Source organism: Neopsephotus bourkii, unplaced genomic scaffold (assembly GCF_033783945.1).
Source record: "Neopsephotus bourkii isolate Nb327-2 ecotype Australia unplaced genomic scaffold, CSIRO-AGI_Nbou_v1 NB_38, whole genome shotgun sequence".
In the NCBI taxonomy this organism is placed as follows: Eukaryota; Metazoa; Chordata; class Aves; order Psittaciformes; family Psittacidae; genus Neopsephotus; species Neopsephotus bourkii.
The window spans coordinates 759,305-772,244 of record NW_026900555.1 but is presented as its reverse complement, the minus strand read 5'-3'; the positions used below and the strand labels follow the sequence as shown (position 1 = coordinate 772,244).

At 37.2% G+C, this 12,940-nt stretch overlaps 2 protein-coding genes across 14 annotated transcripts in view; one reads left to right on the top strand and one right to left on the bottom strand.

The window, feature by feature from the left end:
- NBEA (neurobeachin) overlaps window positions 1-12,940 on the bottom strand; it is a 499,996-nt gene that overhangs the window by 20,634 nt on the left and 466,422 nt on the right. For 8 of the 11 annotated variants that reach the window (XM_061345371.1, XM_061345303.1, XM_061345322.1 and 5 more), the window contains 3 exons: window positions 6,719-6,808; window positions 5,056-5,248; window positions 740-811 (listed from right to left, as the gene is read on the bottom strand). In XM_061345371.1, the coding sequence (XP_061201355.1) occupies window positions 740-811; window positions 5,056-5,248; window positions 6,719-6,808 (355 nt within the window). The remainder of the gene's footprint in view (window positions 1-739; window positions 812-5,055; window positions 5,249-6,718; window positions 6,809-12,940) is intronic. The other 3 variants (XM_061345312.1, XM_061345351.1, XM_061345398.1) reach the window with 1 other exon arrangement.
- The window catches only part of SPART (spartin), a 467,162-nt gene that overhangs the window by 419,646 nt on the left and 34,576 nt on the right, over window positions 1-12,940 (top strand). The window lies entirely within an intron of this gene.

Sequence of the window (12,940 nt, the reverse complement as noted above, 5' to 3'; positions counted from 1 at the left end):
TTTTCATCTGGAGATGTCTAAAAATGCTTTTTTTTTTTTTTCGCCAACATTGCAAAATAGTCACTATCCCTAATTTCTGCTTCAAAAATATGCTCACTGCAAAAACAAAACCAAACAACCCAAAACAAAATAAAGTACCCAAAACACCACAAAACAAATAGTTGAAAAGAGAAATAATGACCACTAGGCACACAAGTCCTGCATTGAATAGATTTAGCAGATGCTGTTTCTCAAAATACTTCACTTTTTCAAATATTTTGGGATTTGAACAAAACAATCATGACTTATTTTAAAATCCAGTCTTTCATATATTAATTTAGTAATGCTAAGTAAATCAATGAAAATCATATACTGAATGAAAAGAAATGGATCTGCTTCTGAACTGGTATATACTGTACTGGCTGTAAAAAATGAAAATATGCGAACTCTACCAGATCCTCACATTTTGTTTTGCTAATGCGACCCGATAAGAGAACTGAATGATACATACGGGTTGCCAATGTAACTGACTTAATTGGTTGTTTCTTAAATACCAGCTGCTGCTGATGTTAATAATAAATAGCACTCATGTAAATCATTCAGCATCAACAGCTAATGCTCTTAGTTCTCCAGGACTGACAAGAATAAATATTTTTCTATCTACTGTGTTAAATGAAGCATAATACATAAATACAGCTTAATCAATAATTCCTGAAAATGCCATTTTCAAATATATTGCTATGTTCTCATCTTGACATACCAATCAATGGATCCATTTCAATTGGAAGATGATGGGCTTGATCCAAAGAATATCCTGGGGCTCCCCGAAGGCCTACACATGAAAGTAAGAATAAAGCACATAGGAACTTTGTTGTCTAAATTTTTTATGTGATTTTTCTAGGTTTAAAACTGCATTATTGGATATATAAAAAAGTCACTTCCTACTATTACCACAACTTTATTCTATGAATCTTTTAAGACTCCTCCTTTTGTGCTACATAAATATGCATTTGTTAATTTTTCAGTAATGCCATAGTAACTATAAATGTATAAGCGCGAACTTCATCATGCCTTCTGTAGCCATAAACATTCATTAAAGTTCATTAACTCCTTTCAAACAGTGTAACAGGGATATTTTTTATTTTTTTTTTACATTTAAGCACTGGGTGAGATCTTATAACACAGAAAAGACAAATAATTGGATTAAACATTGTTATGAGTTTTTTATACATGGAAGTGACAGAAACTTGGACCTTTTCACACATTTCTCTAGAATTTTTAGCAGGGAACGTGTGGGCTACAGTAACTTTGACACAATTATTCCTATTATTTCTGTCCTGAGTAGTCCTTAAGGTATTCAAATGTGCATCAGGGGCTGCATGTTTAGTGCTATTGGCTCTCATGCACGGATGTCATTGCTTTGGCTCTTCTGAGTGCCTTCCTTAGCACATAAATCACAATGGTCACTAGTGATAACACATTTTTTGTCAGAAACTGCCGTGTTGCACAAGAATATCCTCTATAAGAGTAGATACAGAGTTCTGGAGAATAAATTCCTTTTGCTACAGCAATAGTCAACTGGAGAAGGCAAAAGAAAACAGGGTCTATAGCTGGCCCTCCCATCTTCTGAAAAATACTGTTAGGAAAACTTCGATTCTTTTTCTCTCAAAACCAAAGCAGACTGGGCTTTTATTAGGTTTGTGTGGCAAGTTATTGGTAGTGGCAGGGGCTACAGTGGTGGCTTCTGTGAGAAGCTGGTAGAAGCTTCCCCCATGTCCCACAGAGCCAATGCCAGCCAGCTCCAAGATGGACTCACTGTTGGCCAAGGCTGAGCCCATCAGCAGTGGTGGTAGTGCCTCTAGGATAACTTATTTAAGGGGTGGAAAAACTGCAACAGAAACTACAGCCAGAGAAAAGAGTGAGAATATGTGAGAGCAAACAGCTCTGCAGACACCAACGTCAGTGAAGGAGGTCAGGAAGTGCTCCAGGTGCCAGAGCAGAGATTTCCCTGAAGCCTGTGGTGCAGACCATGGTGAGGCAGGCTGTACCCCTGCAGCACATGGAGGTCCACACTGCAGAAGGGGGGTGCCCGAAGGAGGCTGTAACCCTGTGGGAAGCCCACACTGGAGCAGGTTTGCTGGCAAGATTTGTGACCCCAATGGGACCCACACTGGAGCAGTGTGTTCCCGAAGTGCTGCACTCTGTGGAAGGGACCCATGCTGCAACAGCTCATGAAGAACTGCAACCTGTAGGAAAGACTCATGCTGGAGAAGTTCCTGAAGAATTGTCTCCACCATGACACACATGTTAGACCCCACGCTGAAGCAGGGGAAGAGTGTGAGGAATCCTCCCTCTGAGGAGGAAGGAGTGGCACAAACATGAGATGAAATGACGACAATCCCCATTCCCCTGTGCTGCTGCGTTGGAAGGAGGTAGAGCATTTGGGAGTAAAGTTAAGCCCAGGAAGAAGGGAGGGATGGAGGAAAGTGTTTTAAAGATTTAGTTTTGATTTCTCATTATCCTACTCTGATTTGACCTGTAATAAATTAAACTAATTTCCCAGAGATGAGTCTGTTTTGCCCACGATGGTAACTGATGAATGATCTCCCCCTGTCCCTATACCAAACCATGTACCTTCTGTCATATTTTCTATCCCCTGTCCAGTTGAGGAGGGAGAGTGATAAAGCGGCTTTGGTGGGCACCTTGCATCCAGACAACCACAGGGACAGAACTTTCCTGGTATTAACTTGGATTTGCTTGCTTCTGTTGTGAGATGGCTGTGCAAATCCCTTTCCAAATCCGCCTACTGTGAAAAACTCTGAAGTTCTACTTACATCCCACATCAGTAAAAGTGGTCTGTGTATGTATTTCTGTAGATGAACCTATCCTTTACACTAGAGCTGTGATTTATTAAAATATATTATGGTAATAGTAGGAAATTGATATCCTGTCCTGGACTAGCCTTTTGCAAAATTAAAGACATTGCCAGGCAGGATGTAAAAGTTGAGAAAATCATTAGAAAGAGTTTTGATTCTTCAAATCAAAGTCTTGTTTTCATGTCTCTCCCTGTTACAATATATCCAGAAAGCATTCTTTTTGAAATTTACAACAGAGGTTTTCAAATGATGTAAAATTCAGTTCATGGTTGGTTCACGATGTGAATTCTGCATGCTTGCAACACAGCTTACATTTTACAAGAGTATATAGGAAAAATTAAACCAAGAGTACATATGAAAAACTAAAACGTAACAGTCACAGGCCAACACAACTTATACTAAAATGGATGACTTCAAACAGCAGTTGTTAAGGTTATCCTTGAAATCCAGGATACACCACTATTAGTAACCTTGACTCCTTTCCAGTAAAGTATGGGTAGGAATTTTGTCTTCCGCTTATTTTATAGTCTGGATGAGAAAGGGGTACTCAAGTACTAAAAAACTGCCTCAAATGGAGGAGATATGAATGATGATGGGTACAGGATACTTGGGCAGTATCCCTGAAAAATCCAGAGAACAAATTAGGAATTAGCCATTCCATGTTAGTCAAAAAAGTATTAAAATAACAGGTGACAGTTTCTGTACGTCTCAATAATTTATGACATCGAGCTCTTCCTTTGAGGACACTGTCATATATATATATATAAATTCTGTCTTTTTTCCCACCTCTAAATTTTTTGCTTTCATTTTAAAGAAAAAGGCAAAGCATTTTTTATACCTAATGCAGTTGCACCTGATGGAGTATCATAAATGCATGGATTTGTGAAAGGCAATCAAGTAGCCTATTCTGTTCCTGTTGTATTCTCTAAACCACCATACAAATTTTGTTTGTAAACAGAAACGAGCACCTTGCAAATAAATGTGAGATTTAATATTCACTGTAACATTATTTAAATGTTCAGAATATAAGTAATATTAAGCCTTGTATTATTATTCAAGAATTCAGAATTATATTAACTTTACTTGCTCTGATAGTTCCTCTAATGCATGCCTATAAGGGAATTCCCATTCATTCGTATAATTAGGGCTTGTAACACCAGTCTTTGGCCAGCCTTGTCCATAAGAGGTAGGATCTATTTCACCTGACTTGAATTATTCACTGAGGAGATGTTTATATTTAAGCCATTGAAATACCTAGGTAATCTAGAATCTGTTGGAGGTAGATATCTCACCTAAATATGACAAAACCCTCTCCAGGGGTTTCATTCTGTGTGTAAAGAGTGGAGAATTTTTCTTTTTTTTGGTCTGCTCCCTACAAAATTCCTAAGCCAGCTACTGAGCCACACTCTCAAATACCAGGTACTTTCTTGTTTCTCCCAGGTGACAAAAAACCTTTAAAAAATTCCAGCTACTTCAGCATACGGGCTATCACAGCAGGAAGCTGCCTTAGAAAATGAAACCTGTTCATTCCCTCCTGCACCTTATAGCTTCATCACCTATTTAGCAATGCCTGGGACAACCTCAGCACCTGTAAGGTCCAGGTAAGGAGACAGGACAGTCCTAGTGGTAACACAGAGAGGTGAGCAGAGGATCTGGAAAGGAAATTTGGGATGACCTTGCTAGATGGGCTTTTGGGAGGAAATGAAGAAAAGTTCTCTTCTGAATAGTTTGGTGCCCAGGTGTTTAGACTTCCTTAGGGTCCCACATTACCTAACAGTGACCCAGGGGAAGGCTTATGACAAGTTCCTGGACGGACCTGAAAGAGAGCAGCAGATAGCTAGCGATGTATGCTCTCTAGCATGCCAGTATGTATTCCTGAAACCTGGGACATTTTAATATTGGCTGTGTCAAGAACAGCAGCACTTCCCTGGAAAGATTATATCAAAGGCTGATCCTGATGTAACCACAAATCGATTGGCTGTCATGGTGATGTGCTGCTGTTAGGGAGAGTGTTTCTAGGAATGACACCAGAAGAAACACAAGCTTTGATTATTTGACATAAACCAGAAAAAACAATACATTTTTTGTGCACAGGCAGGTGAATGAGATTAAACCACATCTGGTTAAATTGCACTCAAAAAATTAAAGCTGTTCTATTAAGGTCTGCAAATTTGAATGAAGGGTGTCCGTGAGAACCTACCTACTGTGTTGTGCCACCGATTAACTGCAAACAGCCTGCTGCAAGTGACGGTCACGACGGCAGGAATGGTCAGGTGGGGCAATGTGTTGGCTGCCACATGTGTGACTGGGGAATTTGATGGGAACTTCAGCACCATGATGACATCCTGCTGCATCTGATCTTTAAACATGAGTGGGCTCTGTGGAAGGAAACACTGTTGAGTAGAAAGGAGAAGAGAGCAGAAGAAAACAGAAGGGATAACACAATTAGTGAGGAGGTCTGAGGGAAAACGAGGTTAAAAAAGAGCAGGCAAGTATGTGCACATACAGGGAAAACGATGCTACCTGCACACCTACACTAGTGATGGAGGAGAGCAAGATCAGAAGCTATTATGGGATCATTACATGAGGGCAAGTAGAGAATAGGTATGGTAAGGGTTATCATTACAGGGCACAAAATTACTATTAGCATTAATTAATATACAGTAACATGTAAAATTATACAGCAGTTAATATCCACACAATAGAGATAAGATTCAAATAAAAGAGTTAATGCATTATAAATATAAATGCTATAAACTACAGTGGTTGAAAAAAGACATTTAAGAGGGACTACAAAACTCACAGAGATTTAATTTTTGCTTATGAATTCTTTATATGAAATACAGCCCTCCTAAACATAGACAACTTAATTCCACATAGAGCATATACTTATTAGGGTGTCTTTAAATAATTATAAACCAGTTTGATGATTCTACGAGTGACAGTTTCTTGTGCATGGATAATAATACTGTTATTAAGTGCTGTTTTTAATGTTATTATTTTCAACCACTGTTATAACAAATATAATTATTTGTAGAAGTTCAAATAATCATTTCTACTTGTCTTTAAATTATTATTAAAAATATTATCCATATCTTGAATATAGAAAAAAAGTATTCTGTACCTTTGACATCTAGAGATTACTTAAAATAACACAGCTAACACTTCCAAATCAATTCCCACTTTTGCAGTGTACAACTAGATAGAGTGATTTCCTTGTAGATAGATGGAATGATTGAAACTACTGCACATCTTACTGTCAATTTACAAAATTTACAAGATAATATCTAGCTCTAAGCATTTAATCAAAGGCACTGAGGGGCACAGAAATCTGTCTTGTTCAGTCTGGCTATTTCATGCAATTCTTTGCAAGAAGCACAGAGAAGAATGTATTTGGAACGAATTTTGGAGTTCAAATTGAAATTTGAAATATACGTTGTATTCTCCCAGAGGAATAGGCAGGAGGATTCCAGTACGATTTGAACTCCAATAATTTTTCTCAAGCAGACATTGTTCATAAATCAGCCCCTAACAATGCGTCCTTTTAAACAAAGCAAAACATGCTCACTCTAAGAAAAGACTACAGTCATTCCCACTACTTGCAGAAATAAGAATGGAAATATGTATTTTTCAACTGTATATTTATGAAAATAGGGTCTTTTTATACAGGACTATAGGAAACTAAAGCTATTCAAAACTCCACCTTGCTCTGCTAGAGCACTGCAAGCCATTGCTGCCAGGAGAAGGTATGGCTGCATGGGCAATAGAGGGCATTAAAAGTGTTGCTTAATGGGTACTTTATGACCTAAAAAGGATCCTCAGGTTCAAAGGAAATGCTTTCCCAGCCTGCAGTTACGTCTCACCAGGTGCATGGCAGAGCTCCGAGGTGGATGGGGCTCAATAAGCAACTGCGATGGCGTCTGTCCAAAGTTCTGTATCTGCGCTTCCATGGCCTGCAGGCAAGGGAGAGGGACTGTCATGAGCAATATGCATCAAGGAGAGAGGTCAACACACTGTGTGACAGTGCAGGCATATCCCAAGTCAACCATGAAAAAAAGTCCAGAAAATTCACTCGGTGCTCTCCTCCCAGGCTGCAGACTCATCCAAGTGTTAGTATTTTGCAGACAAGCTTTGCTTCTCCTTTCAAGCATGCTTCAGTTAACCAACTAACCATTCTCATTTCCAGTAACTGGCATTATATGTGAAAATGTTAACCTGTGAGGACATGCAGTTCAGGTCTTGAGAGAGCTTGTTATTTTTTGGCACTAAAAAGAACATATATACCTTAATAAAGTCCTTTGTAAGGAGAAAAGTATGAGGATCTCTAATAAAATAAGCCTCTGGAATCTTAAATGGGAGGAAAGAAAAGCAAACTGAGAAACAAAATTCATGTATAAAATATAAAAAAACCCAAATAATTACTATTTCAACAACAACATCAGTAGGCTAAAACAAAAAAATGCCAGAAACAAATTTTGACAGGCATATTGAGACTAATGTATAAATCTTTCCCAGTGGAATACATTCACTGAGTATTTCATGCTTAATTTTATTGATTTTTTTTTTCCATGCGCTATCAGGCTTCACAGGTTTGAAATGAAAACTTAGCAATTTTAGTATATTCTTCAAGACTTAAATCTACTTGTAGAATAAATCCGGAGTGATTCGATAAGGGTAGAATACAGCCCATATGCAGAGACTCTTCCACTACTCAAACAGTTCATTAAAAAAGGTATATATTTAAAATATTTTCTTTAAAATGCTGGTAAAAAGATTGCAGCTTGTAAAAGTAATACTGTTAAAGAACACGCCTTATTTTTCAGACAGATGCTATTTTATTTGACCTTGTAAAACTGAGAATAAAGCTTTCACAGAAAACTAAACTGGCAGATTTTGAAATGCATTGTGCATTATGTACCTATATATCTACTGTACCCTGCACTACTGACCCTTAATATTTTTCTTGTGAGCTTTATAAATTTTTTGTTTACTACCACATAAAAAACATGAAAAAGCACCAGAAACATCACTGTCTTCGTAAATGACATTTCTTTCAGACATAACACGGTAAGAAGCACAATAAATACTTCATGATAAAGAAGAATCCTTTTAATCTATATATTTTGTAATTCCTACAAGCCAATCTGTGCTTTCCTCCACTTCATAGGATAGATTTAAGAACAGATGTTAGAGAGAGATTTCCTCACAGGTTACTAATGTCTTCCACTCTTGATGCCCTAGATTGACAGGTATATAATGGAATACCACAAACAAATATTTGGCAAAAAAAAACACCTTAAAGCAAAGTCCAGTCAAGCAGCTGAAGGACTTTCAATGGGTTGTAGCCCTCGTGCATTTGATGCTGTAATTATCTCAGTACAGGTGAATTTTTGTTTGCTAACTAATTCAGAGTGAACTTCATACGCTAAGGCAGAGAACTCTTAGGAACTGGTAAGTATCTTGGGTTTTATTAACATTATTTAATGATAAATTAATTTTAAATCATAGAATAACTTTATACTAAATCAACATGTGTGTGGGCATATGTGTATACATGTGTACATGTCTATACAGCAGCTATCTATATGTACCATACCAACAATATCTCTTTACACACACTTGTAGACATATTCATTCATGTAGACACTTTTTATACAGTAACATAAAATTCACATCATGTCAAATTGAAAGTAGTATTTTCTATTTCATTCAGTACTTAAGAACTGATCTGCCTGGTAGGGAGAAGGGAAGGGAATGATACCTGTTTGTGACTTTCATTTTCAAAATTGCAAAGACTAATACTAACTGTATCAGGCACTGCATAATATATGTATGCTTCCATGAAGATCTGTCAATAATATTTTCAGAAAAGCAATTTCCATTTTTCTTTTTTCAAATAATTAACAAGGTTAATTTAATTTTTTAAGAATTCTGTGTTGAAGTAAGAGTGTGAATAGCATTTGGCAGCAGTACTGAACAGAATCCAGATATTCATTTCCCACCCTTTATAGTGATCTCTTAAATGATACTTCTGTTTTCCCACAGGCACGCTGAAATGAATTATTAATTATTTTTTTTTCACTGCAGCCCAATTCTAGTTTATACATTTCTTTTCATATTGTCCAGTATTTTTATTGCCCAGCAAGTTCTGATAGTTTGCCTGTAAATTCTGCACATGTAAACTTTGCCTGCTCTGCCTCCCAGTTCAGGCGGATTTATGATAGTAATAGAGAAAGAGTAAGTGAAGTAGAATACAAAAGCTTAAGATATAACTGTCAAAAGCTAGTTACTTTATAGCTAAAAATATTCTGGTAAATACTCACATACTTTACACACCCATCATTTAAATTAAACATTTAAAAACATGTAAATTAATGCCAAGTCCTTCTGTATCCAGAACAAATGCAGAATCAAGACCTTGATATCATGGGGAATATTGAATATTTTTGCTGGCTTGCACTTAACAAGATAACCATCTCTCCCCTACTGAATGTATAGTAATATTTTTCTTTCAAAAGTACCATTTGTAAACCTGGTAACTCTTAGAAGCAAACAATATTTCTTATAAAATACCTGTAAAATCCAGCTATCCACTGAGACTATAAACTGCAAACCCCACAGCTGTGCACAGCTGCAACTATTATTCCTTTCTGGAGCTCACAACACTTAAGAAGGACAGAAAAACTTTGTCAAAACTTAACACAGAAGACAAACATAAGCACAGGAGATAAAGCGACTGGCCCAAGGGTATTCCTAATGCTGCCTCCTATCAGAACACTTAATACAAAATAAAAAGCAGGTACGAACCAGATCTGTGAATAATAATGTTATACATTGGTTTGTTTAAAAGAGAACTCTGGCTATATCTGAAACTAATCTGAAAATTAGTAAATGTACAGCACTTTTTCTTCATGAATTGTAAAACATCAAAATTCAGATTTATTTCATGGTCTTAAAATTTTCATTCTAATTAATCAATTCCTTTTCTCCCATCAGATCTTGCTTATTGTGAGCAAAGTGCTACCCCACTCCCTGAGATATTCTAGTCAATTGTATAAAAATTTTAATAAAATAAAGTTTATTTGCATTTAACCTTCAAAGTTCCTTGATGTAGAACCAATATAAGGTTGGAATTCAGTGGCTGCCAGATTTGGCAGATTTTGGAACAGCAAAATGATATATTAGTATTTGTTTTCTTAATAAGGTGTTGCAGAAAAGCTATTTAGTGAGCTGATTTGATATTCCCTACTGTTTTTAATCCATATAAAATGAGATTTGCACTCCAGACACTCAGGGAGTACCTGTTAGGATCTGACAATGTATTGCAGAAAGATAAAATGGGTCTTAGCCTAATAATCAGAGGTCAGAACAAGGAAATAAAACTTGCTGGCAATTCAAAGTTTAAAATGAGTTGATCTCACACATCCTAATTTATGCAATCCAGTAAAACACAATTTAATAGCACTTAATATTGGCCATTTAACAATTACACAGATTTGTATTATATGTTTACACATATTTTGGTCAAGAAATTAATACATCAAATCATCCAATCTTATGAATGATACTGCTCTTAGATACAATGAGCTATATCCTCAATGTATTGTGCTCAAAGGAAATAAATTATTGGTTTTCAATTTTTATGTTTGAAAGTAGACCATACATTCACAAGGACACTGGGATTCTCCTCTGCAACCCGGAGGATCCAGCCTTAGTGTCAGCTTCCTGGGGAATGAAAAGCTCAATACATCTGTTTTGCTCATTATGCAGTCTATTGAAATATTTGAGTTTTATTTCTTAATTCTGGTTGAAAGAAATACAAATCTAACAATAAATAATTCAAGCAATGTTTCTCTAGGTCTACAAGCTATTTTTAGTGGTCAAAGGCAATGACTGCAACAGTAAGCAGTGCAATTCAACAGAAGTAGAGTTGTAGAGCAAAAAGGTTGGTCCCAGAATAGACTATGATATTTCTTTATAGTTGGAAGGGACCCACAATGATCATCCAGTCCAGCTGCATGACTGCTGACCAAAATTTAAAGCATGTTATAAAGGCGTTTTCCAAATGCCTCCTAAACACTGACAGGCTTGGGGCATCAACCACCTCTTCAGGAAGCCTGTTCCAGTGCCTGAGCACATTCTCAGTAAAGAAATGCTTCCTAATGTACAGTCTAAGTCTCCCCTGGTGCAGCATGAAAACCATTCCTATGTGTCCGACCACTGGATACCACAGAGAAGAGGAAGCCGCCTTCCTCTTGAGGAACCCATGTTTAAACTGCCCACCCCAGGGTTTTCCCACTAGGCTGGCTCCAGCGTGGGCTGCAGACCCCAACAGTAGAGCACGCTGCTTCTGTGGCTTATAAGCCAGTTCAGACACTCTAAAACTGCTTTGCAGCATGAATGAAAGCATGATCGGCAGATTCATTTCGGAAGCATAGACTAAATCTAAACGAAAATACTAAAGCTGACTCATTCGAAGCATCACAGAAGTGAAGTTTCTGTTTGCTCTTTGACATAGCTTTGCAAAAAGGGTGAGTCATGAACCAGTTTACTTTTAGCATACTTTTTATCTTAAAAAGTTTTTTAAAAAAAATGCAGGTAAATCACCAACGAAGATATCCACAGTCCATCTCATTTGCAGACTCCTTTTGCTGAGAGGGATGCCTGGTGACTACACAAGAAACATAAGAGTACTTTTACTTGGAATTACAGAGGCAAGAAAGAAAATCCTAAAAACAGACTGCATTGCTGATAGTAACACAATGATTTTATTCTTATGTGAAGTGGCCTTGTTTTATGCATCTTCACTGATTTCTACCATAATCAGTTAAACTTTCTAAAAGATGTTTGATCTGATTTTCCCTATGTTTTTATTGCTTTTTTAAAATATAGTAACTCTATATTTATTACCAATTTCCACAATCCTGGTGTGTTTTGTTCCTCCTGTGAAACACATTCAGGCTTTTCTAAATCCATTTTCCCCTGTGAATGGGGGCTGTGTCCAATGAAGACCAAAAATCTGTAGGCATTTGAGAAACATACTCCACAGCAATAGTCATCCAGCTCTGCCTTCCTGAACTTTTATTTCATTTTTGCATCCAAGTGAACACAGGAATTCTTTATGTGCTTCCTCACCTATTCTGCCAGCATGCTCAACAGCTCCCAAGCACTGTCTTCTTCAGAGCATGACTGACAGCCCTTTGGTGGGTAGCATAAGCAGCTTGAAATGTTACTGTTTTGTACAAGTGGTGTGAGATACTGCTTTTTTTTTTTGCATTTATAGCTGTTAAGCAGCATCAATATCTTCATGATTTTTGATAAGTTAGGCTAAGGGTATTAATTTCCATTTTATTATTGTATGTTTGGAGTAAAAAAAGTGCCATAGTTTAAACACAAGCAATGACTCAACTATTCTGGAGGCTTCGATACATTCAGTTATTTAATCAGGATACTCAAGGGACTGAAAGATGGGCACATTTCTCCATAGGTCACTACTTTATTAATTTAACAATGGAGTAGGGGCAACCTTAAGTTCCTTCCCCTCACAGGAGGTATCTCATTGGATCCTGTGTGCAATTAAATGGCTCCCTAGCAGAAGACCTATAGCTCAGAGCTGACCTTCAGCCTCCTCCCAGAGTAAGCCCACCCCTGAACTTCTTCTTCATTCCCCTGTGAAAGGAAATAATACTACGAAAGGAATAAGAATGTGGAAGGCAAGATCTCATGTTCTCTTTAAAGGCATGAATCACATCGGTGACCTTATCTGTCTCAGGGAGCGCTGCCTTTTAGCTTTCACATTTACCTCATTCAGCTACTAATTGTGATACCTAATTCTTCCCTCTTTCACCTTTATAGTTCTCCCCAGGGGAGAACTATAAAAGAAATCAAAAAGCCCCTGGCAGTCCAATATGTTTTTCACAATGCAAAACAATTTCAAACACTCTGCCAGCTTAAGCAAGCATTTGGTTAATACACTCTAAATGGAAAATCAGTACATTTCACAAACAGCAACAGAGAAGGTAAAGCAAAAATAACATGAAGATGGATATCCTGCAGTCAGGGCAGGTTTAGCTGAGAGTGTTGCT